General features: G+C 40.7%; 1 protein-coding gene across 7 annotated transcripts in view; it reads left to right on the forward strand.

Moving 5' to 3' along the window:
- ATP6V0A1 (ATPase H+ transporting V0 subunit a1) overlaps positions 1-15,707 on the forward strand; it is a 70,286-nt gene that overhangs the window by 23,621 nt on the left and 30,958 nt on the right. For all 7 annotated transcript variants that reach the window (XM_053569235.1, XM_053569236.1, XM_053569237.1 and 4 more), the window contains exons 8-14: positions 1,598-1,680; positions 3,167-3,260; positions 6,047-6,259; positions 12,378-12,528; positions 13,693-13,832; positions 14,300-14,454; positions 14,918-15,008. In XM_053569235.1, the coding sequence (XP_053425210.1) occupies positions 1,598-1,680; positions 3,167-3,260; positions 6,047-6,259; positions 12,378-12,528; positions 13,693-13,832; positions 14,300-14,454; positions 14,918-15,008 (927 nt within the window). The remainder of the gene's footprint in view (positions 1-1,597; positions 1,681-3,166; positions 3,261-6,046; positions 6,260-12,377; positions 12,529-13,692; positions 13,833-14,299; positions 14,455-14,917; positions 15,009-15,707) is intronic.

Genomic DNA, 15,707 nt, shown 5'->3' on the forward strand with positions numbered 1-15,707 from the left:
AAATGGGATCTCACTATTGTTCAGGCTGATCTCAAACTTCTGAGGCTCAAGCAATCCACCTGCTTCAGCCTCCCAAAGTGCTAGGTTTACAGGTGTGAGCCACTGTACCCAGTCTATGAAAATTAACTTAAAACAAGCATCTGATTCCAAATTTGGTAATATCCATGTATGAAAAGAGAAGGTGAAGTTTCCTAAACCGATCTTTATAAGCTGATGAAATTTTACTTGGTAAGGATTTTTTTGTCTACTTATTTGTTGAGAGAATCATAAACTTAGTTTAAGAATATATATTGCACAAGATAGGAGGATCTTTCCCACTCAGTGCTTAGAAAGTAGGACAGCTAAACACCTTGGCGTTTGACATAATGAGTTAGAATTCATAACCTAAACCTGCATGGGTGTGTTAAGTCCTGATTTCAGGGATTATAAATAAAGATCCAATGTACTGTAGAAATTTTACTTTACTTTTGTACTAGTACTATTTAGAAACCTGGAGTTAGAGTTTCTATTCTAAATATCTTGTGAATTTCTTAAATTAGTATTCTTTGTTTTACCTAAGAATAGGGATTGAATTGTGATATTTCTTAGATTGGGTGGGTCATATAGCTGTGTGGCTTTTATCCTCCTTGCTGAGTAAAAGTATAATGACGCTTAAGGTGAATCTCTCAATTATTTTTTAAGTTTTATAATCTTACTTGATGGCTGTCTCGGGTTCTAAAAACATTGTAATCTGCAGTCACACCCAATGTGGAGCTGTTCTCAGGAGTATTCAGTCAGATTTCCTCTTGGCAACAGAAAGATTATTTTATCAACAAATCCAGGAAAAGGGGCCCTGGATATCTATAACAGAGCAGCTGCTGCGAGAATGGGCCCTAGATTAGCTAAGAGAATTTAGGGTTTTAAGAGTTTGGAGTCTGATTTTTTCACTTCTCATTTCCTTTTACCTTTCTAGAGTTTTGTTTTCTTATTTTAAAAGCAATACATACTCCATTCTCATACAAATATGAGAAAATACAGTCAACCATAGACAACCTTGGTTAACACCTTGTATACCTTATTTATCAGATCTTTCCTTCTAGTCCTTGCATTGTACTTGAGGTGTAAAATGGTTATTTGAAATGGATTTCCTTCCTCACTGCCCCATGAGAATCATGAGATTCTACTTAACATTCTTCCCAGCAACTCAGTTCCTTGTAATTATTCAGCCTATTCTATAATGTCTGAATTTCAAAGCCCTGGAACAGAGAAACAGCTTCCTTCTCTTGTCTCCCCTTTATCCTTATGTCATTTGAGCAATATAAGATTTCAAGTTGAATTAGTCAATAAGGCTAAATGATGCTAGGAGGAACACCATTTAGCTTCTCTGTCAAACTCCTGGTTGAGTCAAAAAACAAATGGGAAGATTTTTGTGGATGGGCAGATGTTCCTACAGTAAAGATTTTTGTGGCAGATGTTCTTATAGTGAACTTTAGGAAATGGAATGAGGGTGGTGGTTAAAGTACAGTGTTGTTCCTGTATCACCACAAAGTTAGATATGTAAGACCTTTTCATCCAGGTTTAGAAGTCTGAACTCTTGGTTTTTGATTCTGGGACCCAGGGTGACCACGTGCACAAGTCTGTGTTTATCATCTTCTTCCAAGGCGATCAGCTGAAAAATAGAGTCAAGAAGATCTGTGAAGGGTAAGAGGAACATGTCCCTCCACCAAGAGGGCAGAGCTATGCTGCTTAACTGTTGAGCTTTAGAATTTGGAATAGTGAAACAAATCCTTTTTTAAAAAATTTTTTTGGGTGGCGCCTGTGGCTCAAGGGGTAGGGCGCCGGTCCCATATGCCGGAGGTGGCGGGTTCAAACCCAGCCCCGGCCAAAAACCAAAAAAAAAAAAATTTTTTTTAAGTTACCCAACTAGCAACCTTTATTCTCCCTTGTTCATGCTGTCGCTCTCTCTCACTTTTTTTTTCTTAAAGAGACAGGGTCTCACTCTGTCACCCAGCCTGGAACACAGTGGTGCAGTCATAGTTCACTGCAGCTTCAAATTCCTGAGCTCACAAATCTTTCTTAATCTACCTTGACATGGTGAATATGTTTTAATAATGTTAGAGCTAACAATTAATAAACAACTAGAAAAAGCCTAAGTTCATTTTTAAAAGTACCATCTAGGGCTTGGCGCCTATACCTCAGCAGCTAGGGTGCCAGCATACACTGGAGCTGGCCAGTTTGAATCCAGCCGGGCCTGCCAAACAATAATGACAACTACAACCAAAAAATAGCTGGGCATTAAGACCAGCACCTGTAAGTCCCAGCTCCTTGGGAGGCTGAGGCAAGAGAATTGCTTAAGCTCAGAGTTTAGGTTGCTATGAGCTGTGACGCCATGGCACTGTACCCAGGGCGACCGTTTGAGGTTCTGTATCAATAAAAAAAATAAAAGTACCGTCGAAGGCTTGGCGCCTGTGGCTCAAGTGGCTAAGGTGCCAGCCACATACACCTGAGCTGGTGGGTTAGAATACAGCCTGGGCCCTCCAACAACAATGATGACTGCAACCAAAAACTAGCCGGGCGTTGTGGCAGGCACCTGTAGTCCCAGCTACTTGGGAGGCGGAGGCAGGAGACTCGCTTGAGCCAGGAGTTGGAGGTTGCTGTGAGCTGTGATGTCACAGCACTCTACCTAAGGCGACAGCTTAAGGCTCTGTCTCAAAAAGAAAAAAAAAAGGTACCATCAAAACAACAATTTCCTTTTGTTGGGAACAAGTAATTTTAAGGGTTGTGGTTTTATAAATGCCACATTATTCTGGTACAATGGGTCTGCAAATCCAGCATAGTGCCCTATACACTGGCTCCCTAAATTTTCTGAAATTCTGCTGTAGTGACTGAATTTTTTTCCATGGCATTTTTCTCTAATAATTTATAATATAAATTGCTTTACTTTTGTGTTTGTTTTGTTTTTAACTTTCAAGAGAATTGTGGAGCTATGGAGAATGTCAGGATAGTTCAAATGTTAGTACTGTATCTGCAGGTAACTTCACATAAATAATTAATGTTACTTTACCATGTAAGTCTGACCTAATCCTGTTTTGGTTCTTCTAATAAATTAGGATTACTTTCTGAGATTATTTAAATTGGATATGTTAAGAAATTTTGATGTTCCTAAGGTTGTGTCTGCACATTCCAGGTTCCGAGCTTCACTCTATCCCTGTCCTGAGACACCACAAGAGAGGAAGGAAATGGCTTCCGGTGTTAACACCAGGATTGATGATCTCCAAATGGTACACAGAGGGCTGAAGGGAATTTGTTTATCTGAAGTACAATAGATGACCATTCTTTCTTAAAACACTGACAGTATATTAGGTACCTCTGGCAAACTAGGATGCCATAAGAAGAAAAGTTTATGGGTAATATTTTTCTCTAGGAGCTGGGGAGAGTCTCAGGGAGTGACTGTTAAAAATAGCTTTAGTCCTCAAATAAGGCAAGAATGCTAAGCATCTGGAATTGTTGTTGCTTAGAGTATTCAGTCCCCCTCTACCTTATGAGTCTGAGATCTTTTTTTTTTTTTTGTAGAGACAGAGTCTCACTGTACTGCCCTCGGGTAAAGTGCCGTGGCGTCACACGGCTCACAGCAACCTCTAACTCTTGGGCTTACGCGATTCTCTTGCCTCAGCCTCCCGAGCAGCTGGGACTACAGGCGCCCGCCACAACGCCCGGCTATTTTTTTGTTGCCGTTTGGCCGGGGCTGGGTTTGAACCCACCACCCTCGGCATATGGGGCTGGCGCCCTACTCACTGAGCCACAGGCGCCGCCCGAGTCTGAGATCTTTTTTACAAGTAAAAAAAAAGAAAGTATGCTTAGTTAAATGAAAACAAACAAACAAACCAACAAATAATCTGGAAGTACATGTAAAGTCAGTTCTGCCCTCACAGACACATACTGTGCTTACTGCCACTCTTAATAGCTTGGCACCTATCCTTCTGGTCACCTTTGATCTTAACCACACAGTCTAGCCAAAGAGCTCTGGGTGTGACTGTTGTACCCAAGAAGAGATTGCATTACATTTTCCAAATTGCAGTATGTGTGGTTTACACACCATGGTCATGATTTATGCATATATGGGAGGAAAGGGTGGCCAGAGGGGTTTTGTTCCCTTTTGAAAGATTGAATGTGATGATTGCCCCTTTGAAACATTAATAAACATACTTTATCTCAAAGGCAGTTCTTTCCAGCAGTGGCAAAATTGTCAAAGGTACATTGTAGATCCATTTCAACTCCCTTTCTTGTCTTTCCTATCAACCCCATTGTGTATGACCCACCAACTTGACCTGTTGCCACTCCTTTGATATACACTTATCTGTTTAACCATAGAGAGATTTAGAACGGCTGGTGAGTGATAGGCTGTATTAGTACATTTCAGACTCTATAGCTGTCTCATCTCCTTCCAGGCTAGGATTTAAAGGGGGTGTGCAGTAGTCATTATAAATGACCAGAATTTGAATTTTTAAAAAATCCAGCTGTAGAAACTGAAACTTTAAAAAAGGATTGAATATCAAGAAGTGGGATGGGGAAAGAGAAAAGCAAGTAGAACATTGCTTGCGAGTTTATTTCACATCCTTCCAGAAGTATTAGTAGTTAATAGTCAACACCTAGAAGGAGAGAAGATAGCTATCCTCAAGTGACATAAGTGTTTCCCTTTTATGCCATGGCTAAAAGCAAAAAACAAACAAACAAAAAAAACCCCAAAAAAACCCACCTTCCTCTGCCCAAGACAGTTTTTCAGGGAGTAGTTACTGCTTCCTGAACTGACTCAAAGAACCATCTATAGTGGAGACTTACATTTAACATGGTTAGTGTGTGGCTTTTTTCTTTTCAAAGAGATGTCGAGATTTAAGATAGATTCTCATATAGAAGTGTGAGTGGTGGGTTGCCTGCCCAGTTTCTTCCAATTGGAAGCAATAGGCTTAGCCTCTCTTCTGCTATTTAAGACCTTAAATATTTGGCAGTAAATAGGCAATGGAATGGAATGTGTCCCTGTACCTTCTTCCAGCCCTAGTCTTGGCAATGTGATTCCTGTGAGGAAAATCTGGACTACTTTACAAAGCATCAACATTCAAATGTGTTTTCCTTTAGAAAGGCTGACAGGCGGCACCCGTAGTTCAGTGGATAGGGCACCAGCCACATACACCGAGCTGGTTCGAATGCAGCCCGGGGCCAGCTAAAAGCACAATGACAGCTGCAACAAAAAAATAGCCAGGTGTTGTAGTGGGCACCTATAGTCCCAGCTACTTGGGAGGCTGAGGCAAGAGAACTGCTTAAGCCCAAGAGTTGGAGGTTTCTGTGAGCTGTGACTCCATGACACTCTACCCAGGAGTATTTATTTATTTCAAAAAATAAAGTTTTTTTGAAACTTTATTTCAAAAAAAAAAAAAAGAGAAGCTGACAGAGGGCAAAGTCATTGATGCCTGTGATGGCAATGGCATGTGACAGTCCAAACCCTCTCTAAAGACCATATGTGCTCCTGATCCTGTGGTGTCTCTGAGCCCATGTACCCAGCATATAGACAGACAATGGTGGTCAGGACTGCCTCTTTCCATCCTTTGCTGATGCTGGCTCATGTGTGGGGGTGAGGACTCTGCAACTTGCTGTTCTTTAGTGTGGGTTTGTTCATTTGCCAGCTCCCATGATGCCTGCTTCCTGATGTCTGAGTTCCATCCAGTCTCCACATAAAAGTCACTGCTCTTTAATGAGCCAGGTAAAAGTCAGTGACCCACATTTGTTGTGCCTTGGATTGGTAGAAAGATTGAATATAGAGAGAAAAGCTAAAAATCATTTTCTCAGGTTTTGCTTCAGGTTGAAGCTAAATTAAAGTGAATGTCAGTAACTAGAACTCTATTTTTTTTCTGATTTGGCAAAAAAAGAAAAATAAACCATTTTAGCCAGAGAAAGAAAAGAAGAATTCTCTGGAAACTATTTTCAGAAAGCTATGCCTCTTTGCCATTCCTTTCCTGAGAACTAAGAGTGGTATTATAGAAGGACCTTTTCTTATTCCTTTCTCTTTCAACAGGTTCTAAATCAAACAGAGGATCACCGCCAGCGGGTTCTGCAGGCAGCTGCCAAGAACATCCGCGTCTGGTTCATCAAGGTGCGGAAGATGAAGGCCATCTACCACACCCTGAATCTGTGCAACATAGATGTGACCCAGAAGTGCCTGATTGCGGAGGTCTGGTGCCCTGTCACTGACCTTGACTCCATCCAGTTTGCGCTCAGAAGGGGCACGGTGAGTCTCCAAAGTTGTCCTTGTGGCCAGGACGAGATGTTTCTATCGATACTAACATTAATTTCATTTTTATGGCATTCTTACTTTCAGAGTTCTTTAATATATCTGTCTTGCACCTGGACAGTCTATTTCATACACCTAGAATAGCACAAAATACTATCCTTATTTTATGTTGTGGAAACTGAAGTTCAGAGAGGTGAAATGATTTGATCACATGATTCTTCAGAATAGCTTATGATCATATTAATTTGCTGACCCACTCTCTGTATTCAGCTATTTCTGTTTGGTAGTTAATTAGAACAACTGCTCTATCCAGTGCACTGGGGTAAGAGCCTGGAGGGGGACAGAGATAACACAGAACACGCCCTCAAGTATCTTACAGTTTACTAAGAAACTACAGTTTATACTTTTCTTGGAAAAAGCTTCAAGAAGGAAGGTGGCATTTAATCACTGTATTGAAGAGAAGAAAACAGTATGGACAAGAGCAGGAAGTACAGTGCAGCCATGCATGTGTGGGCAAGAACAGGATTGTAATGAGTTAGCTGAAAGAGTGGGAGTACCTCTCTGCATCAGGTAGATTGGAGCCTAATCATGAAAGATTTTAAAATTGCAGGTTAGAAGGTTTACATTTTATTCCACACAGAATTGAGAGGCATTGGAACTTATGTAGTAATGAAAAAACATGATTGAAACACTTTCTTTTGTTGTTGTTGTTGCAGTTGTCATTGTTATTTAGCTGCCCTGGGCCGGTTTCGAACCTGCCAGCCTTGGTATGTGGCTGGTGCCATAACCATTTGCTACAGGTGCCAAGCCTGAAATACTTTTTTTTTTGTAAAGATAGAGTCTCACTTTATCGCCCTCGGTTGAGTGTTGTGGCGTCTCAGCTCACAGCAACCTCCAACTCCTGGGCTTAAGCAATCTCTAGCCTCAGCCTCCCGAGTAGCTGGGACTACAGGTGCCCTCCATAACACTCGGCTATTTTTTTGTTGTAGTTTGGCCGGGGCCAGGTTTGAACCCGCTACCCTCCGGATATGGGTCCAGCGCCCTACCCACTGAGCCACAGGTGCCTCCAAGCCTCAAATACTTTTAAAAGCCTGGGTACAATGGCTCACTCCTGTAATCCTAGCACTCTGGGAGGTCAAGGTGGGAAGATGCTTTGAGTGTGAGAGTTCAAAACCAGCCTAAGCAAGAGTGAGACCCCTTTTCTACTAAAAATAGTGAAATTAGCTGGGCGTTGTGGTGGGCAACTGTAGTCCCAGCTCCTTGGGAGGCTGAAACAGTAGGATCATTTAAGCCCAGGAGTTTGAGGTTGCTGTGAGCTTAGGCTGATGTCACAGCACTTTAGCCTGGGCAAAAGAGTGAGACTCTGTCTCACACAAAAAATGAAAAATGATAACAAGCAGTTTTAAGAGTAATCTGAGAGGCTCAGCGCCCATAGCACAGTGGTTATGGTGCTAGCCACATACACCAAGGCTGATGGGTTCAAACCTGGCCCGGGCCAGCTCAACAACAATGACAACTGCTACAAAAAATAGCTGGGCATTGTGGCAGACACCTGTAGTCCCAGCTACTTGGGAGGCAAAGGTAAGAAAATCGCTTGAGCCTAAGAGTTTGAGGTTGCTGTGAACTATGATGCCACAGCACTCTACCGAGGTGACACAGTGAGACTGTCTAAAAAAAGAAAAAAAGACTAATCTGAGAAATATGCACCAGGTATGGGGCAGTGTTGAGGATCTTAGGTTGCAACCAGTTCAATGGCTGACTGTCTATCAAGTGCAGTGTGGCAGGAGTCTGCAGCCAGAGCAGCTTCAGATCAGAAGCACAGTGACTGCTGTCCACAGAACTTAGTGGTACCACCCGTGGCATTGTGGATGCCGCTGAATAGGCTGAAAGAGGACAACAAAGAGCTCTTCTTTGAGCTCTTTGTCAAGGCCACTCTAACATCCAAGCACAGAGGCAAGGAAAATTAATGAGAAGGAGGAAGTGAGAAGAAAGTAAGGGAAGGAAGTGAACAACAAGAAATATACATGAGGAGGAACCAACATAATAATTCTGGCAACATGAAAAACCAGAACAGATCAACCCCATGAGGGATCAGGAGGCAGCTACCACAGAGGATCCCACCTATAAAGAAATTATAGAAATGACAGAGGATAGATGGTAAAAACGATGAAGAGAATTGAAGAGAAAGCTGAAAACCACCAAAAGGAAATCCAAAAATTGATCCAAGAAATGAATGAAATATGTGATGAAATTAGAAAGGATATATTGAAGCTTAAGGAATTGAAGGAGTCATTCAGGGAACTTAAATATGTAGTGGAAAGTATCAATAACAGAAGAAAGAATCTCAGAACTAGAGGATAAGGCTCTTAAGCTAACTCTGCATTTAAAGGCAGAAACAAAGAAAGTAAAAGCAGAGCAATCTCTTAGAAAATTATGGACTTCACTAAGTGTAAAAACATGAATTATAGGTATCTCTGAAGGAGAAGAAGAGTGAAAAGATATTTGCATGTTACAAATCTGACAAAGGGTTAATAACCAGAATCTACAGAGAACTCAAATTAATCAACAAAAGAGCAAACAATCCCATTTATCACTGGTCAAGAGATATGAATAGAACCTTCTCCAAAGAAGACAGATATTCAAATGGCCAATAAACACGTGAAAAAATGCTCATCATCCCTAATCATAAAAGAAATGCAAATCAAAACCACCTTGAGATATCATCTAACCCCGGTAAGAATAGCCCATGTCACAAAGTCCCAAAGCTGCAGATGCTGGTAAGGGTATGGAGAAAAGGAAATACTTTTACTCTCTTGGTGGGATTATAAACTAATCCAGCCTGTTTGGAAAGAAGTATGGAGAATCGGGCTGGGTGCAGTGGCTCACACCTATAATCCTAGCACTCTGGGAGGCCGAGGCAGGTGGATCCCTTGAGCTCAGGAGTTTGAGACCAACTTGAGCAAGAGCAAGATCCCATTTCTAAAAATAGCCAGGTGTTGTGGTAGGTGCCTGTAGTTCCAGCTACTCAGGAGGCTGAGGCAAAAGGATTGCTTGAGCCCAAGAGTTGAGGTTGCTATGAGCTATGACGCCATGCTACTGTACCAAGGGCAACAAATTGAGACTCTGTCTCAAAACAAAACAAAGTATGGAGAATCCTCGAAGAACTAAAAGTAGACTTTCCATTTTCTCCTATAATCCCATTACTAGGCATCTACCCAGAAGAAACACATTTACACCAGAATGTTTATCACAGCTCAGTTCACAATTGCCAAGATATGGAATCAACCCAAGTGCCCATCAACACATGAATGGATTAATAAACTGTGGTATATGTATACCATGGAATACTATTCAGCCATAAAAAGATGGAGGCTCAGCACCCATAGCTCAGTAGTTAGGGTGCCAGCCACATACACTGAGGCAGGTGGGTTTGAACCAGGCCTGGGCCTGCTAAACAACAATGACAACTACAACAACAAAAAAATAGCCAGACGTTGTGGTGGGCGCCTGTAGTCCCAGCTACTTGGGAGGCTGAGGCAAGAGAATCGCTTAAGCCCAAAAGTTTGAGGTTGCTGTGAGCTATGGCGCCACAGTACTCTACCCAGGGTGACATAGTGAGACTCTGTCGCAAAAAAAAAAAACAACGTGGAGATTTTACGTCTTTTGTATTAATCTGGATATAGCTGGAGAACATTCTCCTTAATAAAGTATCGCAAAGGCTCGGCGCCTGTAGCACAGTGGTTATGGCACCAGTCACATACACTGAAGATGGTGGATTTGAACCCGGCCCACGCCAGCTAAACAACAGCAACAAAAAATAGCCGAGCATTGTGGTGGGTGCCTGTAGTCCCAGCTACTTGGGAGGCTGAGGCAAGAGAATTGCTTAAGCCCAAGAATTGGAGGTTGCTGTGAGCTATAGTGCTACAGCACTCTACTGAGAACGACATAGTGAGACTCTGTTTCAAAAAATAAATAAAATAAAGTATCACAAAATGGAAAAGCAAGTGTCCATTATACTCATTGTAGTTTAAATTTGCATTTCCCTGATGATTAGTGATGTTAAGCATTTTTTTCATATGTTTGGAGGCCATATCTTTATCTTCTTTTGGAAAAACGTCTGTTCATGCCTTTTGTCCATTTTTTTGATGGGGTTGTTTATTTTTTTCCTTGCTGATTTGTTTGAGTTTTTTTGTAGTTTCTAGATATTAGTCCTTTGCCAGATGTATATTTTGTGAATATATTCTGTAGGTCATCTGTTCACTCTGTTGATTATTTCCTTTGTTGTGCAGAAGGTTTTTCATTTAAGTAAATCTCATTTATTTTTGTGGTTGCTGTTTCTGCAATTGGGGTGTTAGTCATAAATTCTTTGCCTAGGCCAATTATTAAAAAGTAAAAAAATAAATAGATTACTAGCATGGACACGAGAAAGGAATACTGTTGGTGGGACTGCAGATGTGTACAACCTCTGTGGAAAACGGTATGGAGACTTCTTAAAGAAATAAATGTAGACTTCCCATTCGATCCACCAATCCTATTGCTGGGTATCTACCCAAAGGAAAAGTCATTTTATCAAAAAGACACCTGCACCTAAATGTTTGTTGCAGCACAATTCACAATTGCAAAGATGTGCTACCAACAAGTGTCTATCAATTCATAAGTGAATAAAGAAAATGTGGCATATATACATCATGGAGTATTATTCAGCCATAAAATATGAATGAAGTAATGCCATTTGCAGTAATGTGGATGGAACTGGAGACCATTATCCTAAGTGCAGTACCTTGGGAATGGAAAACCAAACAGCATATATTCTCACTAATAAGTGAGAGCTTAATGATGGGCACAAAGAGATATAAAGGACATGGGAAGTGTGGGATAATAATTTACCTGTTCAGTACAAAGAACATTGTTCCAGTGACAGGCATACCAAAAGCCCTGACTTGAGCATTATACAAGGTATCTAAAAGAAAAAAAAAAAAGTTTTTGAAGCATCAAAACTGAATAGCCAGGAGAATTAGGGTTCCATTGATGGAAGTAAAAGTTCATCAAGAGGTGAACTTTTAATGAGACGAGGAAGATAGTAAGCTCAGTTGCATTCACATTAAGAAATCTATATGGGCCCAGGTATAGTGGCTCACACCTGTAATCCTAGCACTCTGGGAGGCCAAAGCGAATTGATTGCCTGAGCTTAGGAGTTCAAGACCAGCCTGAGCAGGAGCAAGATCCTGTCTCTAAAAACTAGCTGGGCATTGTAGTGGATGCCTGTAATCCCAGCTACTTGGGAGGGTGAGGCAAGAGGATTGCTTGAGCCCAAGTGTTTGAGGTTGCTGTGAGCTATGATGTCACGCACTTCACTTAGGGCAACAAAGTGAGACTCTGTCTCAAAAGAAAAAAAGAAAAATCTATGTGGATAGGTTAGGCAGGCAAGGGAACAAAACTGAGGAAATGGGAGTCATGAGAGTGCAAGTGAATGAGGCCTCCAAGAGGAAATCATAGAGAGAAAATAAGGAAGCCCCTTGAGGGCTTGCAATCTTACGGGATAGGCAGAGGAGAAAGAGTGGTTAGTGAGCAGGAGGAGAACTCCTAAGGAATAAAGATTCTCCCTAAAGATAGTTCTCCAGTGTTGGCTTACAACGGGAGAGAAGCCCTTTGGATAGATGATGAGCCACTGACTTTGAGTAAGTGTGCTCAGCCAGACTGCAGGGGATTAGGGAGTTAAGAGGAGGTGGTAAAGGCAGAGAATATGCTTTGCTTTATCCAGGAAAGGAGGGAACAGCAATGTTCATAGAAAGGTGGATAAGGAGGAGGTTCCACATTTTCTTTGATGTTACTCATTTTAGAGTTAAATTTTTTCATAGTAAGAATATACTTCCCAAGACTTAAGTCTTCCATTTAAAATTTTATTCATAGTTCTAGTTTCCCCTTTAAAGACTCAGAAAGATAATCTGCAGTTTTGTTTTTTCATTAATTTTACTGAGATATAATTTACACAAAAGAAAATACATATATTTTATGTGTACAGTTTGGTGAGTTTTGATAAATATATATACCCATGTAGTCTCCACCACAATGGAAAGGATAACCTAATTTTGTTATGTATGTTAATATTTCCCAGGAACACAGTGGTTCCACTGTACCCTCCATTTTGAACCGGATGCAGACAAACCAGACTCCTCCGACTTATAACAAAACCAACAAGTTTACATGTGGCTTTCAGAACATAGTAGATGCTTATGGAATTGGAACTTACCGAGAGATAAATCCAGGTAATAAAAGCTTGTATTTTCCTCTAGAGGTTTTTGTTTGTTGTTTCTTTTAATGCCTCACTTTAAATGCTATTTAACAACTGGCTTAAAACTAAAGATGTAAGATCTCAGTTCTTGTGCAGTTCCTGTGAAGAGGTGTCCGTTTGACATAAGGAAGAGATTTCTTACCAGGTAGCACTCAGTAAGAGCTCCTTATAACGATTGGATCCTTCCATGTGCTCTCACAGCCATGAAGCACCTGGGCTTCTCTAGCAAACCATCTGCAGGAGCTGCTTTAAGTAAAATGTTTCTCCCAAGATATGTTAAAATGGCTTCTTCCTGGCTTCCCTATTCAAAATCATACACCTACAGAGAAAATATAGTACTAATTGACCATTTTAGGCACAGTGCAGATTTTCCTGTTTGGAGAGTTAAATTTTTTTTTTTTTTTTGAGACATAGTCTTACTCTGTCTACTGTAGTAGAGTGCCATGGCCTCATAAATCACAGCAACATCAAACTCTTGGGCTCAAGAGATCCTTCTGCCTCGGCCTTACAAGTACCAGGGACATAAGTGCCCACCACAATGCCCAGCTATTTTTCAAGACGGGTCTCACTCTTGCTCAGGCTGGTCTCAAACACCTGAGCTCAAGCAATCCACTCACCTTGGCCTCCCAGGGTGCTGGGACTATAGGTGTGAGCCACCATGCCTGGCCTGAGAGTTAATTTTGAAATCAAGAGTGTGAGAATTTGTTTTTTAGCTGGAGCCTTGGGCAGGCCATGCTTTGCTCCAGTTCTGGCCTTACCCTGACTACCTGGTAGTTTAATTCAGCTGAGAAATGGTTGCTGCACAGAGAAGACAGCTAGCTTGCCTGTCCCAAGAACAGGTCCCAGGGTAGAGGAAAGGAATCAAAGAACAAACCACACTGTTGCCAGGACTACACTTCATTTCCTGTGTTCTTCCTTGTTTAAAATGTTACCAGTAACTCAAATTCCATTAGCTTCTTTGTGAGGGTAGATCTTGCCATGAAACATTTTTCCCGAGTCTCATTTGTCCAGCAGTGGCGAAATAAGTCACTTTACAGTGATCATAGAGTGTGGAAAAGAATGTGATATTTTAGGAATCATGGTTTTATGCATTTTGTGTTTTTCTTTTTTTTTTTTTTTTTTTTTGGTTTCTGTATAGCACCGTATACTATCATCACTTTCCCTTTTCTATTTGCTGTGATGTTTGGGGACTTTGGCCATGGCATTTTGATGACCCTTTTTGCTGTGTGGATGGTGTTAAGAGAGAGCCGAATCCTTTCTCAGAAGAATGAAAATGAGGTAATGTTTAAGTTACATCTGCAGTGGACTGAAATTTTATAATTTCTCGAGCATTTATTATGAAAATTTTGATCTGGAAATCTTTTATCCGTGAATTTATCAAAAAGGAATAGAGAAGTTATGTTCAGCACCAAAGAGGCCATGTGTTAGGTGGGTGTGGTGGTGCATGTCCAGCTACTCAGGAGGCTGCAGTGGGAGGATGGCTTGAGCCTAGGAGTTCAAGACCAGCCTGGGCAATGTGGCAAGACACCCATCTCAAAAAACTAAATAAATAGAAAATAAAAGGGGCCATGTGCTGTGAAAGTGAATTTCTCATTAGTTTTGGATTTTGGTCTTTACATCAGCCTCTCTGCATCAGCATGGGGTAAAGTAGTGCCACAGGAAGGGGCTAGTATATTCGAAATAACCTTGTCACAACATGAGCTGCAGTGAGTACATTCTCATTACTTCTTTCTTCTGGTTCCCAGATGTTTAGCACTGTGTTCAGTGGGCGATACATTATTCTATTGATGGGTGTGTTCTCCATGTACACTGGCCTCATCTACAATGATTGCTTTTCCAAGTCTCTTAATATCTTTGGGTCATCCTGGAGTGTACGGCCGATGTTTGATCATAATTGGACGTAAGTTGCAGAAGAAGCTAAAAGTCAAAACTTACTCTTTTCGTATTCAGCCCTGATTTTTAAGACAAGTGGTAAAGTAACATTTTTTTAGGAAGTGGTTGACAGTATCTGTGTTTCAGAAGAATGCAGTGTCTCCTCTTATTTACGCTGCAGTCCATGAAGTGCTTTGTGATTTGTTCAGCTAATATCAAGGGACTGAGACTACGAATTAAGTGCTTTCTTTTTTGTTATCTAAAAGTAGATTCCCTAAATTCCCTCCTTGGTGTGTGTGTGTGTGTGTATGTTTAATTTTTCTTTTTGTCATCTGTGATTCCTCACTCTCAGCTACTAGTGCTTCCTCTTTTTTTCCCCTCCTCTTTTATTGAAGAGACTGATAGCTGTAGTAATTTCCTTTGAGGTCAGTATCTGGACCCCTGGTGATTCTCTGTCTGAAAATAATGTGACTTTTCTCCTAACATGTTAGGGAAGAAACACTTCGGGGGAACCCTGTTCTGCAGCTGAACCCAGCTCTCCCTGGAGTGTTTGGTGGACCATACCCTTTTGGCATCGATCCAGTAAGAGTACTTCCTTCCTGTGCCTGGCTTAACCCTGACATGAGAGAATTAAAGTGAACAGAAATAGTTATTTGGGTTTTTGTTGATAGATTTTTAGAAAACCTTGATGTATCTGTTTAGAGTATTTCAAAGCCATAAGAGACTCAGGTGCCTTGGGGAGCCACATATTTCTTCCTTCATTGCTTATTTCTGAGGTGGCTAATAATACTGATTCTGGAAAGATTGATTTTCAAGATTCCTTCCCAGTTCTTACTTTATTTCTGCTTAACTTAGTTTTTCTTTTTCTTAACAAAATAGAAATGTTTCTTTTCCATCGATTTTAGACTTCCATTCTTACCTTTACATACTTATCCCAAAATGTATAATCAAATCTTTTTTATTGTGTGCTTTAAAAAAAAAAACAGCATCAAAAAAAGGAGCAGGGACAAGAATCTAAGAATAAGCACGAGACAGTAAGGATTATAAAATTCCAGACCACTATGGGCTGGAAAGATTAGAGTTTCTTCTAGAAAGTAGGAATTAATCTAGCCTTAAAAAAAATTTCACATTGGTTATAGGTAAGGAAAAGTATATGCAAAAGCATAGAGATGGGAGTTTATGTTAATAATTGATTATTTTAATTATAATAGAAGCTAATATTACTGAAATACTTACTATGAGTCAGGCATTCTGCTAACCCCCAACATAACTGATTTAATA

This window comes from Nycticebus coucang, chromosome 18 (assembly GCF_027406575.1).
Source record: "Nycticebus coucang isolate mNycCou1 chromosome 18, mNycCou1.pri, whole genome shotgun sequence".
Classification (NCBI taxonomy): domain Eukaryota; kingdom Metazoa; phylum Chordata; class Mammalia; order Primates; family Lorisidae; genus Nycticebus; species Nycticebus coucang.